The sequence below is a fragment of the Nylanderia fulva genome, unplaced genomic scaffold (assembly GCF_048542155.1).
Source record: "Nylanderia fulva isolate GAGA-0341 unplaced genomic scaffold, ASM4854215v1 Scaffold4, whole genome shotgun sequence".
NCBI lineage: Eukaryota > Metazoa > Arthropoda > Insecta > Hymenoptera > Formicidae > Nylanderia > Nylanderia fulva.
The window spans coordinates 5,097,178-5,120,441 of NW_028190476.1; the positions used below are offsets into that span (position 1 = coordinate 5,097,178).

General features: G+C 32.2%; 5 protein-coding genes across 7 annotated transcripts; 4 read left to right on the forward strand and 1 right to left on the reverse strand.

The window, feature by feature from the left end:
* Nucleotides 1-1,721: 1,721 nt before the first annotated feature.
* AlkB (alpha-ketoglutarate-dependent dioxygenase AlkB) lies at nucleotides 1,722-3,131 on the forward strand. Its single transcript, XM_029309368.2, has 4 exons — nucleotides 1,722-1,876; nucleotides 1,936-2,038; nucleotides 2,219-2,369; nucleotides 2,503-3,131. The coding sequence occupies exons 1-4, from the start codon at nucleotides 1,784-1,786 to the stop codon at nucleotides 3,077-3,079; spliced, it is 924 nt and encodes a 307-aa protein (XP_029165201.2). The 5' UTR covers nucleotides 1,722-1,783; the 3' UTR covers nucleotides 3,080-3,131.
* A 426-nt stretch (nucleotides 3,132-3,557) lies between these two features.
* Vha36-1 (V-type proton ATPase subunit Vha36-1) lies at nucleotides 3,558-5,744 on the forward strand. Its single transcript, XM_029309359.2, has 4 exons — nucleotides 3,558-3,651; nucleotides 4,192-4,309; nucleotides 4,510-4,995; nucleotides 5,060-5,744. Exons 1-4 carry the CDS (start codon nucleotides 3,611-3,613, stop codon nucleotides 5,150-5,152), a joined length of 738 nt encoding a protein of 245 aa, XP_029165192.2. The 5' UTR covers nucleotides 3,558-3,610; the 3' UTR covers nucleotides 5,153-5,744.
* A 328-nt stretch (nucleotides 5,745-6,072) lies between these two features.
* On the forward strand, nucleotides 6,073-10,527 carry LOC114936234 (arylalkylamine N-acetyltransferase 1). Of its 2 annotated transcripts, XR_003820669.2 has the most exons (4): nucleotides 6,073-6,766; nucleotides 7,299-7,568; nucleotides 7,954-8,042; nucleotides 8,588-8,651. XR_003820669.2 is itself a non-coding variant. In XM_029309363.2 (3 exons), exons 1-3 carry the CDS (start codon nucleotides 6,479-6,481, stop codon nucleotides 8,744-8,746), a joined length of 717 nt encoding a protein of 238 aa, XP_029165196.1. In that variant the 5' UTR covers nucleotides 6,079-6,478; the 3' UTR covers nucleotides 8,747-10,527. The 2 variants fall into 2 exon arrangements, 1 of the variants encoding a protein (XP_029165196.1); XM_029309363.2 differs by lacking the exon at nucleotides 7,954-8,042 and having other exon boundaries at nucleotides 6,079-6,766; nucleotides 8,588-10,527.
* Nucleotides 10,528-10,543: 16 nt separating this feature from the next.
* On the reverse strand, nucleotides 10,544-13,540 carry LOC114936233 (cytoplasmic 60S subunit biogenesis factor ZNF622). Its single transcript, XM_029309362.2, is given in 4 exon segments — nucleotides 10,544-11,281; nucleotides 11,765-12,212; nucleotides 12,214-12,478; nucleotides 13,279-13,540. Coding segments are annotated over 3 exon segments (1,137 nt in total). The 5' UTR covers nucleotides 12,418-12,478; nucleotides 13,279-13,540; the 3' UTR covers nucleotides 10,544-10,796.
* Nucleotides 13,541-14,004: 464 nt separating this feature from the next.
* LOC114936207 (uncharacterized) lies at nucleotides 14,005-22,928 on the forward strand. Of its 2 annotated transcripts, none has more exons than XM_029309317.2 (3): nucleotides 14,005-14,481; nucleotides 22,394-22,760; nucleotides 22,866-22,928. In XM_029309317.2, exons 1-3 carry the CDS (start codon nucleotides 14,460-14,462, stop codon nucleotides 22,903-22,905), a joined length of 429 nt encoding a protein of 142 aa, XP_029165150.2. In that variant the 5' UTR covers nucleotides 14,005-14,459; the 3' UTR covers nucleotides 22,906-22,928. The 2 variants fall into 2 exon arrangements, with proteins under 2 accessions (XP_029165150.2, XP_085341975.1); XM_085485849.1 differs by lacking the exon at nucleotides 14,005-14,481 and adding an exon at nucleotides 19,989-20,655.
* The last annotated feature ends 336 nt before the right edge of the window (nucleotides 22,929-23,264 follow it).

Genomic DNA, 23,264 nt, shown 5'->3' on the forward strand with positions numbered 1-23,264 from the left:
AAAATGTTCTAAAATATTTTTGCGTGATAAAATAAATGTCTAACACAAATATTTTAGCAACATTTTATAGAATTAAAAAAATAGAATGGTAGAATATAGACAAAAAATACTGTACTACCTAATTTTTTGAAAAAAAAATCATGTTTTTTTTTATAAAAGAAATAAAACGAAACCTGATGAAATATGATTAAAGATTCTTCTACTAATTAATCATTTTTGTCAATATAAAAAATCGGTGTTCTTTGATCGCGATTACCTGCAATATTTCGTCTTTTTATTAAACGAACTATCCCTATATGTATAGCTGATTTTTTCTGATGATCGCGATGGAGAGATTCGAGTCGAGGTTCAAATTGGATCCACCATCGATCACACGAACAACAGATTTAACTGGTGCGATCGGGTCAGGTAGGTGGGTGAGTTTTATGGCGAATAGAAGCGCGGTAATGAACGATCATTATTACACCGCGGCTTACCGCGTCTATTAATTTACTCGCGCTAGGCTTTCTCGAAAAGCCTTGAAAGGTATTGCTTTGCTCGGTGTCCTGCCCTACTCGCTGTTACTCTATGACTATGAAATCATGCCGTTTCCCGGCAATATTGCATTATAAAATCGTACGCTAAAATTAGTCACAGACGATTATTGCGCATGCCGACATATAAAACGAGCCACGCCGGGTTGAACAGTGGCGGAGATTTAAAATCGATAAATGATGTCTGGAGTCTGGAGTTTCATTCCTATTTATTCCTATTTCTAAAATAATTAATTTGAAATCACAAAAATAAACCGCAATGTTTCTCGCAAATTGCATATGATTGTATTTAAATAAAATCTTTATTTTTAATATATATATATATAATCTTTGCAAGAATAAGAATTTGATAAATATAATATAAATTTGTAATAACTATGAATAATAAATTTCGCAATAAAATATTAATAAATTTTGATATGATTATTTTTCGCTTATTAAAGGAATTATTTTAATTTTAAACAAACTTACGAAATTTGGTGTCAGACTCTGATAAAGTCTTTGAAACTTTTTAGATACGCCACTGCGAAAAAAACTGCCGCACTTTCCCGATGCGATCTCCTCTGGATGAAGATATGCAAAGTATATTGAGTAATAATGCTGGGTGGCGCATGGTTTACGTGTGTCTATCTGTCATCGGGTACGTTTTTCCGCTCTTAGTCAGACCATATGTCGATATGCTCCATCACACAAATTATAATAACACATGATCTAACAATCAAATTATCTTCCTATGAAACAGCAATATAATAAAGTTCTCTGCAAATATTAATAAAGTTATGTGATAAAGTTAAGTTTCTCCCCTTAAATATATATTCGACATATTTTGCATTATTACTCTGTTACAATTTAAAGTTAAAATAATTTTTGTTACGCTTGCTTTTACAATTAATTTTTACAGTAATTATATTTTCTATAATTTTCCATGCAATACACTTACATCTATATAGAATATTTAATAATATTATTATATAAAATTGTTACTATTTTATATTAAACGTCATATATATATATATATATATATATATATATATGTGTGATTGATTAATATGCATATTTTCTTTGCATAATCTTTATGATTGTTTATATATTTGTTAACCTCTTCTCGTACCTCTCGTACTGACGTGAACCATGAACATGGCGTTTGAAATTATAGAGATTTTTTGGCGCAAAATTTAGTCGCAGGCGCCATCTCGCGTGACGTGAAGGAAAAGCGCAGAAAACATGGCGGCCTGCAAGGTTGTAGGGAGATGTTTCGGGACAGTTTCAAATATTATAAAAGTCGAAATCCCGCACCCGATTTCGGCGATGTAATCGATCTTGAAAATCCGGATCATGTTAGAGTACGTAAATAATGCGATTGACATATACTTTCGAAGATTAATTGCACGTGTTATTTTAGGTTAGGAAGATAGAGGCAATCGTAGGTGATAAGCAGACCGAGAATAATTTCGGTCTGACATCGGCGGATAAATGGACGATTTACGAGTTGCTAGATATTCCTGGTGCGTAAAATTACACTAAAAATTATGTTATAAAAATAGATATGTGCATAATAGTGTTTCATGAAATATCAGTAATTTTAATTCTTGATTAAGATCTCCTGAGTACAATGTTGTCTTTTTTTTATAAAATATAAATATTTTATATTTTTATTATTCTTATACTTTTCTTGTTATTTTCAGGACTTATCTTTATTCAGAATCCATTTACACCAAACGGTCAACGATATTGGATCACAAAATGTTTGAAAGATTATTCTAAGGAACCGTACAAGTTAAATATAGATGCTCATAATATTTTAACTAATGAAACATGGTGGGAGATTTGTTTTCAGTAAGAGAACAATTATAGAATTAAATTTTTAATAGTAGTAATTATAGAATTAAATTTAATCAATAGTAATAACTTTTACTAATTAATTTATCATTAATATATTTATATCGATGTTTAATTAATTTGTTGTCAGAGAGTCAGAAAGAGCCAAAATTCTACTACCTAAATTACGATGGGCAACATTGGGATATCATCATAATTGGGACACAAAATTATACTCTGAAGACTCCAAAAGTGACATGCCAATGGAATTATCCAGTCTAACATCCATTTTGGCAAAATCATTAAGTTTCTTGGATTTTAAAGCAGAAGCAGCAATTGTGAATTACTATCGGATGAACTCAACATTGGCAGGGCACACGGATCATTCAGAGATGAACGTAGCAGCGCCACTTTTCTCTATAAGTTTTGGACAGACAGCAATTTTTCTGATTGGGGGACCGAAACAAGAAGATCCAGCTAATGCGATTTTTCTGCGGAGTGGAGATGTAGTGATAATGTCGGGAAGCTCTCGTCTGAGATATCACGGAGTGCCAAAGATTTTATCGGCTTCCAAAACACCGTGGGATGATAATTGCGAGGACAATATATGCGAAACTTTTTCGTATAATTATGACGATTGGCGCAAAGCGCGAACTTACATCGCCGAGGCTCGAATTAATATGAATGTACGACAAGTTCTGGGACCTGGACAAATTGTATTATATTAAATCACGTTGTATTTTTGTACAGAAATATTAAAAATATTTATTTTATCAAAAATGTTAGAGGTCTCTGCTTTATTCATATATCGTTTTGTGTATTGTAATGAGATTATGTATATATTAAGTTATATACAATTTAAGATTGTCAAATTACATTGCATTTTACAAACATCTCTTTTAATTGTATTTCAATTAAAAATCTCTTAATTTTATTTCATATTAAATTTTCAATTTATATACAATACATATATATTATACAATAGGAGTTATGTATATTTAAATAAGAGTTATATGTATATCTAAATTTATTTATACGTGTTATATATTTATTATTTAATTTAATTAAGTTCTATTAATTTTTATTATTTCTCATTTCTTCGATAATTATTGCATGATCATTTCGATGAGCTTCAATCACATTTTTTTATATCGCGCGCCATTGAAGAGACGCAACAGTCACGACTTCCGGTCTCACGAGTCAGCTTGAGTCAGCTGATCAATCCCATTCCTGTTCGTTGCTGCACAGTAGTTGAGAGAATGTCAGGCAAAGATAAACTACCAATTTTCCCCTCTAGGGGGTAAGTATTTTATTTTATCGAATTAATTTTCACAAAAATTCTACAATTTCATTCATATATCGTGTATCACTATTTTTTTCTCAAATAAGATTCTACTTTAAAACGTACTAGAACATTGGGTGTAACCCCGTCTTCAATTGTTAAGAAGACTTGAATTTTTATTTAAACAATTTGATTATCTTTTATTTTACACTATTTTACACGTTGCTTTATACATAAAAAAGTATTATAATCACAAATTTATTCATTGCATATTTTAACAAGACAGATATTTGTCTGAGTATGCGAATGTATATTTTCAATCTGTTCTATCTTATAAAATGCTTCTTTTTATGCATAAAAATTTAATTGGCAAAAATATTTCTTATACAACATATTTAATAAGATGGTGAAATATTTACAAAAATAATATTTAGTAAAAATATTTAATATATTTCAAGTATATAACAACAGTGCATTTTAATATAATAATAATGTGTTTATTAAATTTGTGTATAATACATTGTTATTAAATTGCAACTATATATATATATATTCTAGGGCCCAAATGTTGATGAAATCTCGCTTACAAGGAGCGCAAAAAGGACATGGATTATTAAAGAAAAAAGCTGATGCATTGCAAATGCGTTTCAGAATGATTTTGGGAAAAATTATAGAGGTATAAAATTAATTTTGTTATTAATTTTATCTTTTTATTATTTTACTGTATTAGTATTTCTCTATCTTCGTATTCTTTTATTTTTTATTTTATTTTATTCTATTATAATTTCTCTTGTGACTTTTTCTACATAATTATTATATTATTTATTTATTATATTATATTATTTATATTCATTATCTCTGCATCTTTGCTTTTAGACCAAAACTTTGATGGGCGAAGTGATGAAGGAAGAAGCCTTTTCATTGGCAGAAGCAAAGTTTGCTACAGGAGACTTCAATCAAGTGGTTCTGCAGAATGTAACGAAGGCACAGATCAAAATTCGCTCTAAGAAAGATAATGTCGCTGGTGTAAATCTACCAATATTCGAATCCTATCAAGATGGAACAGATACATATGAATTAGCAGGTCTAGCGAGAGGTGGTCAGCAGTTGGCTAAATTAAAGAAGAACTATCAACGGGCGGTGAAATTGCTGGTGGAACTGGCGTCACTACAGACGAGTTTCGTCACTTTGGACGAAGTTATTAAGATCACGAATCGACGTGTTAATGCTATCGAACACGTTATCATTCCTCGAATTGAGAGAACTCTGGCCTATATTATTTCGGAGCTCGATGAACTTGAAAGAGAAGAGTTCTATCGACTGAAAAAGATTCAAGATAAGAAGAAAATCGCCAAGGCAAAGGTATGAATAATTAACTTATTCTTCGTCAATTTTAGTTATATTATCTAAACTCTCGCGGTTGTAGCTTGAAGCGGAAAGAGCAGAATTTATTGCAGCCGGGCACAGTATGGAGGCCACAAATCTGCTCGAGGAGAGCGACGATGATGTGCTGTTTTAAATACTGTAAATAATATGTTATAAGTAATTAAGATGTTAATAGCCTCCAGAAGATAAAAAAAATTTCTCTTCCCATTTAGCTTTTTATGATTTTGTTATGGCACAATGACAGTCTTAATTGTATATTTTGGAGAATGTTATTGGAAGCCTTTTTTTCCTTATAATTTTGGGAAAGTAACTTTTTCAAACTTACTGTTTTTATCTTTTGAAAAATAAATTTTACAGAGAATATCACATGTAGCAATTTATAAAAAGTAGCAATTATATTAAATTATATATAATAGCAATGTTGTTAACTTTTAAAAAAGTATTCCCAAATATTTTAATTCTTTATATTACGAAAAGTATTTTAATCATATATATATATCACAAGTTATTCCATCATCAATCGAATCACTTCTGATTTGATGGTGTAAGGAATTGTACAATTCACTTCTCTATATTGATTAGGGACATATGTAATAAATGTAGGTATGCATGTGGGGTGATTGGTTCGAATTGGATTCGAACCTGGGACTTTAGGTATATACTACTGTCTTACGCCTACTGGTCTACCATTTCACCCCAGTATGTAATAAATGTATGTATATATATTTCTTTCTGTATCATTTACATCTCCAATTATTATAACATATATATCTGCTTTATTCTTATTTTCTCTTTATCTCAAGTTCTCCAAAATTTCTAAAAAAAATACATAAAAAATTTTGTACAAGAGAAAACAGATAAATTATTGAAATGTAAATCTTGCTCACGTTTTATATTTCAATCAAACAATTTAATAAAATTTATTTTTTATCACAATTTGCAGGTGAAATTATTTAATAACACCAAAAAGTATTTCGGAAAATATTTTTAATATTAAATTATTTAATGCGAGAATTATTTTAATACTAAAAATTATATCCAAATGAAATTGAAATCAATAATTGAAAATTTTTATTAGAATTGAAATTTGCTATACACATTTACAAATAATCTTTATACATAATATGAATTCGATAAATGAAGAGCAATATAATTTCAGCAAAAATATAGAAAATAATTTAATAATATTTAATTTATAACAGAATTTTAATCGCAGGTGGTATGAGAAGACAGAAAGGAGAAAAGGAAGAGTATATAAGATTAAAATCCTCTCTTATTTTAATTGACATTTCATTAATGTCGTTAAATTAATTTACGAATTTTAACATGGAGCACAATCGACGTACAACTGACCCAGTGTATTCGTAAGTGAACTGGGTCGATCAATATTATATAGGAGGAGGGAAAAAGGGGTGGTTTTCCTATATGAGAGGTGACCACTCTTCTTCACTAAGGGGAGATGTTCGCCCAGCCGAACTCCCAGTATATATTTCCAGTGCGCGTTGGAAAATTCGTCGGAAACATGCCGTCATCTTCTGGGGAGGATTGCTTGACGGTTGTGGAGGTGCCGGAGAATCGCTACGACGAGGCAATTCACCACCTGAGATGGAATTTCTTCGCCGATGAGCCGCTCAACAATGCTGTAGGACTTTGCGCAAAAGGGGAATCCCAACATGAACTCGAGCAGCACTGTCTGCTCACCTTGAAGCAGGGTTATTCCAGGATGTTAGTGAATCAAAAGGGAGCGGTGAGCGACAGTTTTTCTTTATATCGCTTACAATTATTTTATTCATTACTTTTATATACGCAACTTTTATTCATTTTGAAAATAATGAGTTACTTATTGTAGTTCCATTTTTAGTTTTGTTTATTTTTTAATATCACGATGTCTTAATTATTAATAATTCGACATTTCTCATGTAATTAATAATATAATAATTATTTATAATTATGTGAAAATAGTTATAATTATATTCTCTATTTTTCATAAATATTTTTTACACAATATATTTCTTTTCATAGATACCTATATTAAGTCTTTATTTTTTATTTTCGATTATTTATTTATTGATAAATTGTAATTTTTAAATCGAATAATCAATGGAACTTTCTATATAATTATTTTCTTTGTCTGTTGACATAACTATATATATATTCTTCATTTTCAATTACAATTTTTTATTTTTATTTCTTAATTTATAAAACTTTCATTCATAATATCAAGTTATTTAATATCGTCACGTAGGATATTTGTATTATTATCAGAATTGTTTTATCAGATAGCGGGAATGGCACTAAATGGTACCCTGAAAAAAGGCGAGCGCGAGGAAGCAGAGCGACGTCTCGCCGAGCTAAATGACGAGAAATTCAAGACGATCTTCGGGCTGCTTTATAAGGTGAATGAAAAGGTCGATCTGTTCGCCAAGTACGACGTGGACGAGCTGTTCGAGTGTCGAATCCTTAGCGTCGATGAAAACTATCGTGGCAGAGGTTTGGCCAGCATCCTCATGGCCGACAGTTTAAAAATTGCCAAAGACGCTGGTTTCAAGGTAGATTCATTTATCCTATATATTTTTTAAAATTATTTCTATATGTTTATAATTTTAATATTAAATTGTAAACCTAATTTACTCTCTATACGTTTAATTTCTTTTGCATGTTTATTATATGTTAAACAATTATTCTTAACACTTTTTGCAAAAAAAATAAATATATAAAATATTTCTGCGGCATTTACGAAATTACGAAGTTCGGAAAAGATGTCTTTTTATCAAAGTAACGATATACATATATATTTGTGTAGTTATTTTATCGATTTTACATGTTATAACGAGATGGTATCATTTTTTATTTTTGTTTTATTAATTTAAGGTCGTCACGTTAGCGCAATCCCTGCTTTACATGTACACCGTACACTTTTTTCTTTTGTTTCAGCATGCTCTTCGGTTAATATGCATGGGATGATTTTCCTTTTCCACACAAGGTGTAATAATTGCAATGCATGTTATTCGTTTCTTTGAAAGGTACTTTTACACCCAATCCCTCGCACAGAAACAAAAAAGCAAGATTAATATAATAAATAATATACGATTCGGTTTGAATTAATAAAATATAATGAATAAAGCAACATCTGTACCATGTATGAAAAAAAATGAATTAAGAGTACGTATTTTGCTTTATTTATTATATAATCATATATAAAATTAATTGATAGTCAGTATTAACTATTATTGTTATTTCTTATACTGCTTAGTTTAACATTTTCAAGATAGATTGATTTATTAAATTGTTAATTCGCATTATTAGATTATACTAAAAATCATTACTATCAAATATAATTGGAAACGAGAGCTTATTGCACAGTTTCAAAGTGTTTTTATATTAAATCAACCATTATTAAATTGAATATATCTCTTCTATCTTTACAATTCTTTTTGAAAAAAGGACTCTAAATACTCAATTTTTATCCAAATAAAATTTAATAGAGAAATAAATATCTTTTGTACAAATTTAATATACATATTGCATTATCATATATTGTATGTTAATATATATTGTATTATTATAGCTATGTAAGGCTGATGCAACCGGGGTGTACTCACAGAGAGTCTGCCTGAAGCATGGTTTCCAAGTAGAAGCAGAGATCTCGTACGCGGAGTTGGATAAGTCAATCAGACCGGCGCCGCCTCATCAAGCATTAAAACTGATGGTGAAGCTGCTAGATTGAAGATAAAGAAAAAGAAAGTTGCTCTCTCGATATAGTTTAATTAAATTAAGTCATCAACACGAAAGCGCTTAAAGCGCTCAAAGTAGATATGTGTATCATCGTCGTGTCGTGACAATAACACAGCTCTGTTAATAATATGCATGTCTCAGTGTCGCGAATGCGAGACACGTGACGCTGTCTCATAGAATATTTTAATTGTTAGCAAATGAGAAAAGAACAAAAGTATCGCGTAGTATGTGTTGAAATGTTTTCAAATGGTACCCGGTATTACTGCCCTCTCCATACATACGTATATAAGAGGAGAAAAAAATATCTGATTTAATGCAATTAAAAAATTTGATATCGAGTCCGTTGAAAGTCTACGATTGTCTCGCAAATCGCACGGATTTTTCGTTACAATTCCGCCAACCGCTCCAATCAGGCGAAAAATCGGAGATATACGAAATATTTATAAAATCGTCGTATGTAGGATATTGAAAAGAGGGTAAAATATTTCAAGATTTAGTGTGCCCAAAAACAAGTCGAAAAGTCGTACTAAACATGGGTCCGCAAATAAACTATTTTTAAGATATTTTTATTTTCATAATCTTTTTATCATTTTTTTATTATTTTATTCACATGAGTATAGATAAATGAAATTAAGTTATAAGTTAAATTATATGTGAGATATTGCAAATATCTCAAAAATAGCTCATTTGCGGACCCATGTTTATTAAGAGTTTTTAACTTATTTTAAGGCATACTAAATCCTCTTAAATTATTTTATCTTTTTTTCAACATCCTATGTATGGTTTAACTTACATATACCTAAACGTTTAACACATTGACTGTCATATGATCTATATGTATACGAGTAGAACGTACAATTTGTCGCACGATATAGATTTTTATATTATTAATTCTTGTTATATTGTGTCGCGGGATGGCACATAAATATGACGCGACAGGATTCTCGGCAAATATAGCGTGACAGTCAAAGTATTAAAGCAAATACATCAATAAAATTAAATCTAATTTAAATAAAAATACATATATACAAAATAAGTCTTCTAAAAGGTTTTCGTTGCTTTACAATATTGACGCCTTTAAGAAGACAAAACGTTTTTACATTATCGGTTCTATACCGGTGATATTACACGTGTATATTGTAATTATTTATTTTTTCGTAACTATTTTAAGGAAGAAGTTAAATTAAAAGATTAAAATATCTAAGAAGATATAAAGATATTTAAGAATTACAAAGAGGATATCAATAATCCCTTGTGTAGCAAAAGTACCGATCCGATAATAGAAAATAAGAAAGAAAAAGAAAGTCGCAAAGTGTCAAACGTTATCCCATCTTTGTCTCACGATTCGCTAAAGTCGCCGTGAGAAATGGTCCATGAGGTTACATAAGGTCTAGTTATATCTCTTCTTCCTCTCTTTCTCTCGTGCGTACTATAAACGAAATGCAATGGTACGAGTTGTTTTCTAACTTGTATATTTACTACATTCTATTGAAAGCGGCACAATTTTTTGTCGCAATTCAAAGTTGTTATTCTGGATTATAAGTGGGTCCATATAAATTTTAAACAAATTTATAGGAGAAGAAAGAAAATGAAAGATATTTTTATCGATGTCACGTTTTGCAAAAAAAAGTATATATAAAATATATACGAGTTATTTTGTAAGTACGTACGCCAAATGCGAATTATAACACGATTTATAATGATTTGTATTGCGTAATAATATGTATCCTTTAAAGAAGATAATAAATTTCGATTTCGTAGGAATAAACATAATTTTATATACAAGCAATTAATATTGCCAAATTGAGTTTATTTGTTTTTGTATGCATACAATGATAAAATATCGAGTCTTCTTGTGCCCAAAATATATTGAGAAATTCTTCTCGAAAATTTTAATTCGTAGAACAGATCTGATATATAATTTTAAAAATCTGTTTACCTTTTTTCTTTTTTTTTAAAGATAAAATATATTTTTGAAAACAAAAATAAATTAGCTAGAATTTCCATTAAATATCAGATATGTTCTAATAGTGCAAATGATTCTAAAAAAAGTTTGTTTGTCTTTTAAAGTGCTTTTGCAATTTGTTTTGCTTGAATTGCAGCTGCGTTGAATACTTAGTTTGAACTCTCTGCAAATATTGCACATCCCGAGCTCTCCTTCGGGAAGCTTCCACCTGCATATTCGCATCGCCAAGTGCTCTATATTGCATCATTAACTTGCGTATTTTCTCCTCGTTCGTCCTAGTCTTCGTGACCGGTTCAAGGCTCAGATTTTGCTTGTAATAGCGCATTAAGGCACGGTGACCTATCACCTTGCCGGACGGTAATTTCAATTCGTAACCCTCGACGCTCAGCTCCATTTTCGGTGGTTCCGAATCCGGATCGGCATCTTCAGCATCTGGATAGCTCAAGGAATAATCATAGAATTGCATATATTCGAGCAGCGTTTCCCCTTCGAACAACATCATGCAATGACCCTTATCAATCATGTGGGACCTCACTGCTTCCACGCTTTGCAATTGTCTACCTAAAAAATATATAAAAATTTTAGATATTTGATTTAAAACTGAACTTTTTATAATCAAAGATATTTTTAATATACATAATTCATTTCCTTTATCTTTCTTCCAATTTTATTTTTAAATTCAATTTAAAAAATATATAAAGTAAAAATACAGGAATGTACAAAGACATTTTTAACAATTTTGAAAACAGAAAATTCGATCAGTTTATTTTCTAGAAACCTCAATGATTGATTTGATTTTATTTCTAATAAATACATTTTTTATTATATATTAGATGCAGTCTAAAATGCATTAAAAAAAATTTCACTAAACAATATATAATATAAATTTTTATATTATTTATATAGTGCATAGTAACTTTATTTTTAAAACTAATTAATTTTTATATTTTACCTTATAATTGAAATTTAACTCTATTGTAAAATTTTTGCAATGTACAAAGCATAGTAAAAAAAAAAAAATCATTAAAAGAAATGAATAATTACCTGAGTCATTACACCAGATACATTTGTACTCGCTATATATTTTTTCTCCCAAATAAGTCAATAAGCCTCTTTTATCAATGCAATACTCAAGATCAGGCACAAAGAATGAATGTTTCACCATCATATGTTTTAAATTAAGTGTTAGAGATCTACTGTGATGGTCGCAAAACAAACAATCATTTCGTTCAATAGGATTTTCCAAGTCATCGAGCCACTCTTCCGAATCCAGAGACTCTATGTCCGAATCTGTATCCATTTTATTCTCCACATTTTTCAGATTTTTATTAACGTTATCTTTATTTTGCTCTTCCATTTTCTTATGATTCTTTGAGACCAAATGATTATTGTATTGTTTTACACTGCCAAACTTCTTTTGGCACAATATACACTTCTGAATTTTCTTTTCTTTCTCTTTGTTGTCTTTGTTGTTGCCTGCTGCCTGTGCTATAAACTGTACTCCTTTTTGCGAACGTTTCAAGTGTAAGTGGAGATAATCCGCTCATCTTCCTATACAGATTATATCTGTGCCATTCAGATTTGTAATGTACCGAATGCGCATCTGAATCTTTGAATGTTATATGACATGTTGAACAAGTAAACATATTTGTTAAAGGTTCACATGTAAGATGAATATTTGTTATATTGTCATCCATTTTATTTTTCTCTGGAGTAATTCTCTTCTTAGTGTAGAATTAAAATCACAGTAACACTTTTCTATAACAGAAAAATATTATTGATTAAACATTTTAATATCTTTTTTGTTCCAGGTTTATTCAAATAAAAAGTACAATCTATAAGCAATAAATTTTTCTATTTCGATCTAATTTCATTGATTAATTCATTCGGCAGTGAAAAAAATATATGGGACAGCAAACGAAGCGAGAAATCTTCGTTTCTTGCTACTTACATATAAAACACACGTGTTATTTTTTAGGTTAATTACGTACGCGTTTCCATTTAAAAAGTAATTAGTCTTACTAGGAATATTACAATTTTCTCCAATATTATACGATAATTAAAAATTTTCAACTCACAAAATATATACGATATTTAAGAAATAAAATGTAAAAATATTTGCAAAAAAAAGAAACAATCAAAAACCACATGTCGCGAACAAAGAGAAAAATCTCGCTTTATTAATAAAAATGATTTGATAAAAAATAAACGCAGAGATAAATATTTTCCAATAATGTAATAACAGAAGAGAATGTAATTGTTTCTCGCTATATTAATTATCTTAAAAACCACGTGTCGCGAGCAAAGAAAACTCTCGCTTTACTAACAAAAATTAATATAAAATAAACGCACGGTGATTAAATGTATATTCAAATAATATAATAAAAGCAGAAAACGTAATTGTTTAAAGAGAATGTAATTGTTTCTTGGTATTATGTATAGTAAAACACGTCTTTGAGACTATGGTCGCCCAACGAAATCTCTACTTATTATTGAGATTTCTACGAAAATATTACGACTTTCTCCAATATTGCAATAATTTTTCAATTTTGATTTACCTAATATACGATATTTTAATAAATAAAACACAATCCTTGCGACGAAGAAGCAAATAATCTTCGAAGCCACGTGCACATACTTCTATTCTTCGGATTTATTCTACCTGCCTCACAGCCAACTCTCACATTAAGTCTAGTTCACAATTCGCAGCCATCAAAGCAGATTTCACAACCAAATATCGCTACACATTCACTATATATTTATAGACTCTATAAACTACCCCATAGGCAAACCAAAAAGGCAAATAATAATGAAAATATCTACCGATAGAAAAAAGAAATATATGTTTATTTCTTTTTTCTATTGATAGATATTTCCTATTCCCTACTTCTATTTTTCGTTGCCTAGCATTGTGCAACAGCTTTTAACCATAGAAAAAGTAACTATATATATATATATATTAAAAACCTAATAATAATTGCAGACTGCATTAATATATTCTACAATGCATATAGAAAATTAATCAAATTAATTAGCTAAAAAAAATGAAGTCAAATTAATAAAAAATAAAATTAATTAAAAAATGTTTTTAAATTCAAATAAATTAAATAAATTAATTTTATTAAATTAATAAGTAAAGAAAAATAAAATCGAATAAATAAATGAAAAAATGTAAATTGAATTGAAAACTCCTTATCACCGCTCTGTTTTACCGAGCGAGTCGCTCGTTAGTACCGAATATCTCTACCGCGAAGTGGTGGCGCTCGCGAGCGCGCGACTGCGCTCACTTCGTGTTTGTCCGACAGTAAGTAGCCATCGCGCAGCGCGAGTCAATCTCGGGGTAATATCAGCGTAGTCTAGCACAGCACGTCTCAGGTTTCGAGCCTCCGAGCGATCTCCACGCGAATTCGCGAAACAGCACAGCTGACAACGCAAATCGGCCGACTCGAATTCGTGGATGAACATTCGAGGAAGCAATCGAGAGCAACGACAGAAGGCACCAGAAGGCCGGCTCTCTCACTCTTTTTCTCTCTCTCTCACTCTGTCACTCTCGCATTACGCGCTCTATCCCTCTCGCTCGAGCTCGTATCTCGCTCGCAGTTCCTCGACTTCTCGTCGCGAGACGTATAATCGGGCACCTCCCTAAGAGGAGGGCGATACATCCATCTGTCTCAGGCTCACCCGAGCGGCGGATTTTCACGCTAGAAAGCGGCCGTCCAGCAGGGCGATACCATTTTATATGACTTTACTTCGACGACGAGGTAAGTTCTCCCTTTTTTTCCGTCAATTTTAATCATTGAGATACGAAGTATTATTGGAATTTTTCAAATCCGCTAATTGTTTTTTTTCTTAGCTCCATAACCTCTCTCTCTCTCTCTCTCTTACTGCGTCCTCGTTCGTTCACTTAGGCCCGCTAATTTTAGCGATTCAGCCATTTTGGACGACACGCGGCGTGCGGAGCCGCAACGGCCCCCTCGCCTGCGGAAATGAACGTGTCCCTTCTCCTCCTCGTCTTCTACGGCAATGTAGCGTGCGTGTCGCATGATGCGTCACCGTCCGGAGGAGGAAACGAGCTTTCCCATGCCGGGTCTCGGCTCAACGTGGGTCCGCTCATCGTTTTCTGCTCTGCGCACATTTCCTGCGAATTTATTATTCTCTCTTCCTAAAGTCAAATAGACACGTGTGTAAATAAAAGTGCGAGAAGAAAATATTCAAAACGGATGTACGGAGAAAAGTCGATCGCACGTATGAGAAATGACGTATTTTTAGAGGCGAGCGGATATTTAAATTTTTCGAACTCGGAAAATTGCGAAAATTACGACTTAAACGAAGAGCTTCGATTTTAAACAAGCACATTATAATAATAGTACCATTTTGCATTTTTATCACCTCTGCTATCACCTTGGCTATTTTCCTATTCTGTTGTGCATTCGCTTAAGCCACGCGAAGTTATGAAAAAGTTACGTAAGAGTATGATGTGATAAACAAATTACATATGAAATAATCAATACAGGGATTTAACTGTCATATCGCATTTGAATGTAGATATTTTTTTCGAAGAGTTTTTTATTTTTATAATTAGTAATTGTAATCGCAAATAATGAAAAAATAATACGGATAATATTTGACAGCTGCAAAATTGTGCAGCTGTCAAATGGAAAAATAAGGAAAATCTATCTCAATATATTGTTTGTAATTGGTTCTATTATTGTTAGACATTATCTATTTACGAGAGCGATTATATATATAATGAGATGCACATTTATGATACGTTTTTCTGATGTATATTTATGAGACACATTATTTTATTTTTTCAAATATCGATAATCGAACACGGCGATATTTGTTTTTTAGAAGATAAGGATCCTTGTAAAGATTTACTGAATTGACTTTTTTATAACGGATAATCAATGTTATTGATTATCCGTTTCTTTATCTTCTATGTTTTTAAGTGGAAAATTTCGCGCAAGATAATTCACGTACCCATAAAAAATTAATCTTGTCTGAATCTTTTTAATTAATCCATATAATATTCATTTATTCGTATATTCATAAAAGATGAATCTCATATTAATTATCCATATAGTATCGATTGGATCTGTTTTACTTAAAATTGGTATCGTGTATCGTGTGTATACATATGTATTTATTATTTTATATCGTCCGCGCGAGAGAGATGGAGAAAAAGATAAAAAAAAAAAGAGGAGGAATGAATATTTTATATTTTATAGCTCGTAATATAGATTTGAAACATTGAACTTGACACATACTTGCTACAAAAAAAAGGAAGGAAGGAGCAATTGCCTCGCATGTCATTTGCATATCACGCAAATAGCAAATTGCTGCGTCATCTAATGATAACTATACATTGAGTATTCAATAGCGATCCAATCACGACTCGCGTATTGTTTAAGGCTGATATTACAATGCATATCCGATTTTAATCGGAGTACATTATCTTTTATTTATTAAACGATATTAGATAAAGACAGTATCTATTTAATTAACTCTTGATTTAACAGATCAGTTCTTTTCAGTTTATATTACATGCATATATTGCATTAAAAAATATATATTTTTGATTGAATTTGTTTTAGAGTTAAACTCATTCCTTATATACAGGAGGTCTTTTTTGATAGTCGGAATATTTTTCTTGGTACATTTCTAGCGATGACTTTTAATACCTGGAGAAAAGAATTGGTTTATGGTATATTGGAAGAATTTTAAGAGTTTTTCTGATTAAGGCCCCTCGGTTCTCATCACGGTCATGTTAAATTGTGACGTCAAAGGCGAGAAAATACACGTTGAAAATTTTTGCGTGCCATTTTTAGATAAAAAGATATTTTAATGAAACACAATTTTAGATGGTTTTAGCACACTTTTAAAATATTCCGAAAACTATTTTCTTCCCTTGACTGTCATGCAACAATCGTAAAATAATTGAAACATTAGACTTTGTCATGTGGAATGACTGCGCATGTGCAAGGCTATATACGGATCAAGGATCAGGTCTCATAGTCTCATGTCACAGTCATTTTACAGTTGTCGATTGATTATACGGGGGAAAGGTTAAGAATTCAGAATATATTTCAAAAATATATTAAAGTCATCTAATATTGTGTTTCATCAAAATATCTTTTTATCTAAAGATTACACTCAAAACTTTTCAGCATATATTTTCTCGCCTCGACGTCACAATTAAACATGGTCGTGACGAGAACCAAGAAGCCTTAATATTTACAACAATAAAAAGTATTAATATATATATAGTAAAATTAATCAAACATATTTTATATCTTATTGTGATAGATATTAATATTTTATGGTAAATATTAATCAGAGAAATTCTTATAAAATTCTTTCAATACCATACTGTTCCACGATTACTATATGGAATTTTCGCGGGATAAATTCTAAAAAAAAATTACCTTGTGTAGAAATATTCTGAGATACCGGGTGTAAATATGTGGCGCCGCGATTAGATTATACAACGCTGTAAATAGCGTCGATAATCGCAGATAATATATTCTTCCGGCACCATTTTATAGTTCATGTTATTCAACATCATCGTGATCGGCAATTTTGTGCGACAATTTCGCGTTCGAATTGTATTTGTAAATACACGTTTCCATCAGCGATAAACTTTTATCGCAGTGTCGAGCCGTCAGTCCATAAGATCGTTACGGTCATTTTTGTATGTAACAGCAGATAGTTAAAATATAATTTCTTTTCTTATAGATACAGATTTTTCTTATTGTTAGATACAGATATTATATTTCTTCTCTCTGTATCTATATAAGAAAATGTATGTTTTCTATTTTTTTATGTGTGTGTGTGTGAACACAATAATATAATAAACAAAATACACATGATATAGGAATAATGAAAAATTTCTTTACCATCAAAATATACATATATTACGTTTGCTTTTATCAAATTTTGAAAGACACTGGTTTTTTCGGAGTTCTAGAAATATTTCCAGACGATTGCGTCAGGCACCAGGTTTTAAATCTAAATCTTCCTCCTCTTTGTTCATGAGAGAATTACTTACGTTGTTTCTTTTTTTAATTTTTTTTTATTTATCTGGCTTGTAAGATGGCCTGCTACTTTGACCCTTAAATACGATAACGATGCAAAATAATACCTCTTAATCAGTAAGATGCAGTGGTTCTCATGCATAATTTCTCCTACTGCAATTTCTGCAACCCGATCTCTCGAGCGAGCGAATATCTATCACTGCCGCGGTTGAAATTCTCTCTAAAAAAATGGTCGACAATGCGAAATAATTATACGATTACATTATAATGCATCTCGGTTAAAGCGGATAAACTAACGTCGATGAATTTCGCTCTCTTACTTTCTCCGAATCCGATGCGAATCGCGAGCAAGGAGCAAGTATGCCGGAACGGGTTTTGCGATGAGGAAAGTGTTTACCGAAGATCATCCGGGGTCGTTAATTACAGCGTATCAAAACCGACAAAAACAACACTCCTAAACGGAATGTAATTGTTTAAACTGGTTGCTGGAAAATTATACACGATGTAAACTTGCACGCTAACTACTTTCTATCTGGCGAGTAAATTTTTACAGCGTAGAATAACAAATCGAGAATTTCTTTAAGAAAAATTCTCGATTTCAGTTATTCTTTATTGTGAAAATTTACTCGCCAGAGGAAAACGTTCCATTTTAGAAAAATGTATACCAATAATAGAATTATATAAATATACACTAAAAAAAATTTATTAATTTGACTAAACCTTTCAACTAAATATTATTTTGTTAATTTAAACATATAAAAATATTTAAATTCAGTATAATATACTAAATCTAACAAAACGTAAATACTAATATATGTTCAATTAACAAAATAGTTGTTTAGTTGAAAGGTTTAGTCAAGTTAACAAATTTTTTTTCAGTATATTTATAATAGAAAGACTTTAATGTTTTAGACAAAGTTTCTTTACAAAAATTTAAATATATTTGAAATATTCGGAAAACGGAAATGAATATAGGAATAACGTAAATAATGAATTAATGAATTTCTAAGATACTTAAATCGAAATTAACTTCGATAGAATACTTATCGAAGTTAATTATTATAAAAATAAAAGAAAAATTGTGTAATATATTAAAACGATGGAAGAAGAAAAAAAAAGAAAAAATTTAAACTTTGCCCGTTTAAAGTTTGCAAGATTCGTAATAGTAAGAAATGCAGTAATAGCATTATTGCGTCGCAACGAGACGTAAGATGGAGTAAACGAGTGTTAGAAGTTTTAATTTGATTTCAATTTATCGGTATAATCGTCCATTTTTATTGACGTAGCAGCATCAACGATGCGGAAAACTGGGATAGTCTATTGAAAGTTATTCGCAAAATTTAACTTTGTTTTCCATTTAATTTAAAATTGAAACAACCGTAATATTAGTTTTGCAATATTGTAAAATCGTTATTAAATTATCAAAACGTTCAATTAATATTAAAAACGATTTTATTATATTTTACGGAAAAAATTTTCTCTTAGAATTTACCCTGAAAATTATGATGAATCGTGGGACAATATGGTATTGGATAAATTTTATAAAAGCTTTTCTGATTAATATCTACCATGATAAAAAATATGAATATGTACGTAGTAAAATTAATCGAACATATTCTATATCTTATTGTAGTAGATATTAATATTTTTTTATTTCATACGAGCTTTCCAATTTTGATTTTAATATTTTTTATATACCATATTGTTCTACGATTACCATGATTTTTAGAGTAAATTCTAACAATAAAAAAAACTTCTCTCTGTGTATATATAAATATTATAATATTATTATATCGAATGAAATATTTAATTTATCTGCTACTTCGAGATATATTTGTCACTTATTTTAATCAGAGGGTTGATGTCTAATTAAACATAGAATTGTACAAGAAACGGCATAAACAGATCCCCAAACCACGTGACCTCGACGCGACCTGGACCTGGGTCAATCTATCCCTCCCGACCTATCCCACTACATTTATTCCTAGATCTTCCCACGATATTTGATTGATACACACCGGTCGAGTTACTGTTAATCGCGAAATTTCATTTCTCTCTCTATCTCATTATACATATATATATTACAGCTAAAAACTTTCGAGATCATAATTTAACATTAATTTAAAATTCTGTCGAGATTAAAATGTAATACAAAATACGATGAAATCTCTGAATAATTAATTGGATTTATTTTACATAATTTGAAGATTAAATTTTAATCTCACGAATACACGAGAATTACATACAACAATCGATCGACGCGTCTATACATATAGTTATATTAGCAAAGATTTGTCGCGATTGGCGAACCGCTCGAGCTACGTGCCGGTTAGCTACTCGAGAGTGGAGTAGAGTGACCTTGTCCGAAGGCTGCTCTCTCTCCGTAGAAGAGACGACGTCGGCGTCCGGATCGGCGTCAGCGCCCGGATCAATATTCACGGTGGACGTCGAGAACGCCTGCGCGCCGCGGGGATAGGCCGATCCGGGTCCCGAGAGCTGTCAGACCACGAAGAGACCGACGAGTGACTCTATACTCTAGTTGCGCGCTAGCGAGAGGCCGACCTCCTCTTCGACTTCGACTCCCGAGAGCTCTGCACTATCCTTTTGCGCGAGAATCGATTCGCCTTCTCTGCCTCTCTCGCTCTCTTTCTCTCTCTCTCTTTCTATCTCTATCTCTCGACAACGCGACGGATCTGCTCCACTTTTTTTTCCCCATTTCTGCCCATCTGTCCGCCTACGGGTCTTCACATCCCTCTTCCTCCACGTCGTCGTTGTTCCTCTCTGCTCTTCGAGAGTGCCGTTGGAGAAGAAATCTGGGTACACCTGGTGATCAACGACAGCGACCGCGGAAGACGCGTCAACGTCGCAAATCACGACTTATGCGTCTGTACCGAGCAGGTAAACCCACTCCGTTTCCGGTACACGCGATCCCTTCGGGAGGTCGTCCCCGAACAGTCGCAGTCCCGCGTGGATTTTGTGGTGCGCGGAGATTTGATCTTGGATTGCGTCGAGTTTCCGACCTAGGTGTCATTTCGCTCGTCGTTCTCTCCAACTTTGCATTCATTCAATTGTTTCTTAAGGGCGAGACTTAGGAAAATATGCTATCCGAATTAGAGGACGAGATACAGTTTGCAACTGTGATTATTCCGCTTTAAGACTTATAGTCCTCGCCTAAGTGTGTCTCCTATAAGGTATATCTTAACAGTAATCGAAAGCACCGCTTATAGCGCGATAAATGGAGCGCGAGAATCAATATTAATAATGCATATGGTTATTATAAACAACTGCACCGGCTGCGATTGGTCATGGAATTGCAAACTATTTGCGTACTGTTGTATACTATATAATGGTGCACTTGCAGAAACGCGAGACTATATACGCATTGCGTTCTCAGGTATCTCCAACGCTAAATCGATAGGATATCCTACGGGATGTCTCATTCTTATCGGGAGGGATATCAATGTCATTATTTGTGACAATCACAAACTCTCATATATATCCATTTGCGATCGATTTTTTTTTTTTATTTTTTTTAAACATTTGTCCTTGAAAAATTTATCTGTACATTGTCGTATCAAATAATCTAGGATAAGATAATATCAATCAAGCATTTATTGACAGTGCTAAATTATTTACCGTTTTAATTTTTTTTCTTTTAATTGAATTAAAATAATATGCAAATAAATCCGGCTATATATTTTTTCTGGCAACAGCTTTACATGTGTATATCTTCATTTATTATTACAACGCCACTTCCGTTCAATTTTCCTTCAAGCGAATCTTCATTTATTGCGATTGCATTTGTTCGACTATCGAGAGAGATTAAATCAGCTCGTCGTGATTTAGCTTCCGCGATCTTCAAGAAGGACATCAAGTCCGTTCGCGACTTTCGTTATCATGATCCTAATACGGCCCGTTCCGCACGAAAATTATCCGGATGATCGTTAGCAGCACAACCAGATGAAACTTACACCGGTCCGATGATCATCTGGTGCCTGAAAAATTCCCCTAAATGTCAGTCACATGGTCCTGTACATCCCGTGAACGCTTTTAGCAGATTGAACTCGCATGGATAAAAGCAATTTGCAAGATTTTCTGTCTTACTGTGTGTCCAGAATTTATCCTCTGATCTTGCGTTTGAAATGAATCCGATAAAATTAAGGCCAGAGATCAATAGAAGGCAAGATAGTCGATAAAAATAAATATTTTAATTGTACGTGTTGTATAATTTGATTAGCTTCGTTAAAAAACTAAATAGTTCTTTAAACAATTCAAATATTTTACTTTCAGATTCTAAATGATTCTTTCCTTACATAAATTAAAATTTAAAATACATGTGATTAAATATTTTATTATATATATATATATATATTAAAATAAAATTTTATAAATAATATTCTGCATTTTTCTTCATTGTGAAAATAAAATCTTATTGCGGCAGATATTAATCAAAGAAATTCTTATAAAATTCTTCCAATACCATACTATCCTATACGATTACCATGATTTTCAGGATAAATTCCAAGAGAAAATTTTCTGTATGTAGAAATCCCTTTCTACATACATTATCTCTAATTTATAAAAATCATGCTCTCTAATAAACTGATCAAGATAGTAATTTTCTTCTTCTTTGCAGAAACATCCAGGATATCATCCAGAGGGAAAGGATCGGCGTGTAGCAAAGGCGGCGGCGACAGTAGGACACTATCATCCGACCGGAGATCATCAAACGGCAACACCATCACCACCCACGTTCGTTGGTTTTCGCGCGAGTTAACCAGCGAGTTAACATCAACATCACTACCGACCTGGTACCACCGATTACCGGGCTTTCTTAGGGCGACGAGCAACGGACACGCAGCGTGTATGATCATTGAAGACTATCCCCCTACCCCACCCGCCACCGCCAAACCGAGGCAATACTCGAGGCATCAAGATACCACCCAACGATTCCTAAACCTCCACCTGGTCCTGCCCAAGCACAGGACCTCAAAATTTTCCAGGTTTGTAGTCGTCAATTTTTTAATGGGTTCTTAAACGAGGTTTTTTAAGACTAAATAAGATGAGATTTAGATAAGCTAAATAAACTAAAATAAGTTTTCTTGCAGTAATAGGCATCGGAAGTTACAGCCATTCAGAGAAACGTGACTGGCGTCAGCGGGTAGCGGCGCGGCACGCCTTACCGCTAACAAGGATTACAACCCTGAAAACAGGCAGAACCACCCTGACTCGACACGCTGCTGTTACGAGCGAGCACATACAGGCGGCAGCTGTTGCCTACCATTGGCCACTGCCGGCTATCAAACTGCCGCTGGCTGGAAACGTGCGACAGAGACGATCTAGACGAACGAGGACGAAAACATTACCTACTTGAAAGGAAAAAAGCGAATAGCGAGTCCAACATCACTGCTTGAGAGTTGATTTTTTCGTCGCGATTTGTTAACATTTTCACAACGACGTCTCGTCGGAGATTACTATCAATCGGAGAAGTTAAGTTTGTCAAGAGC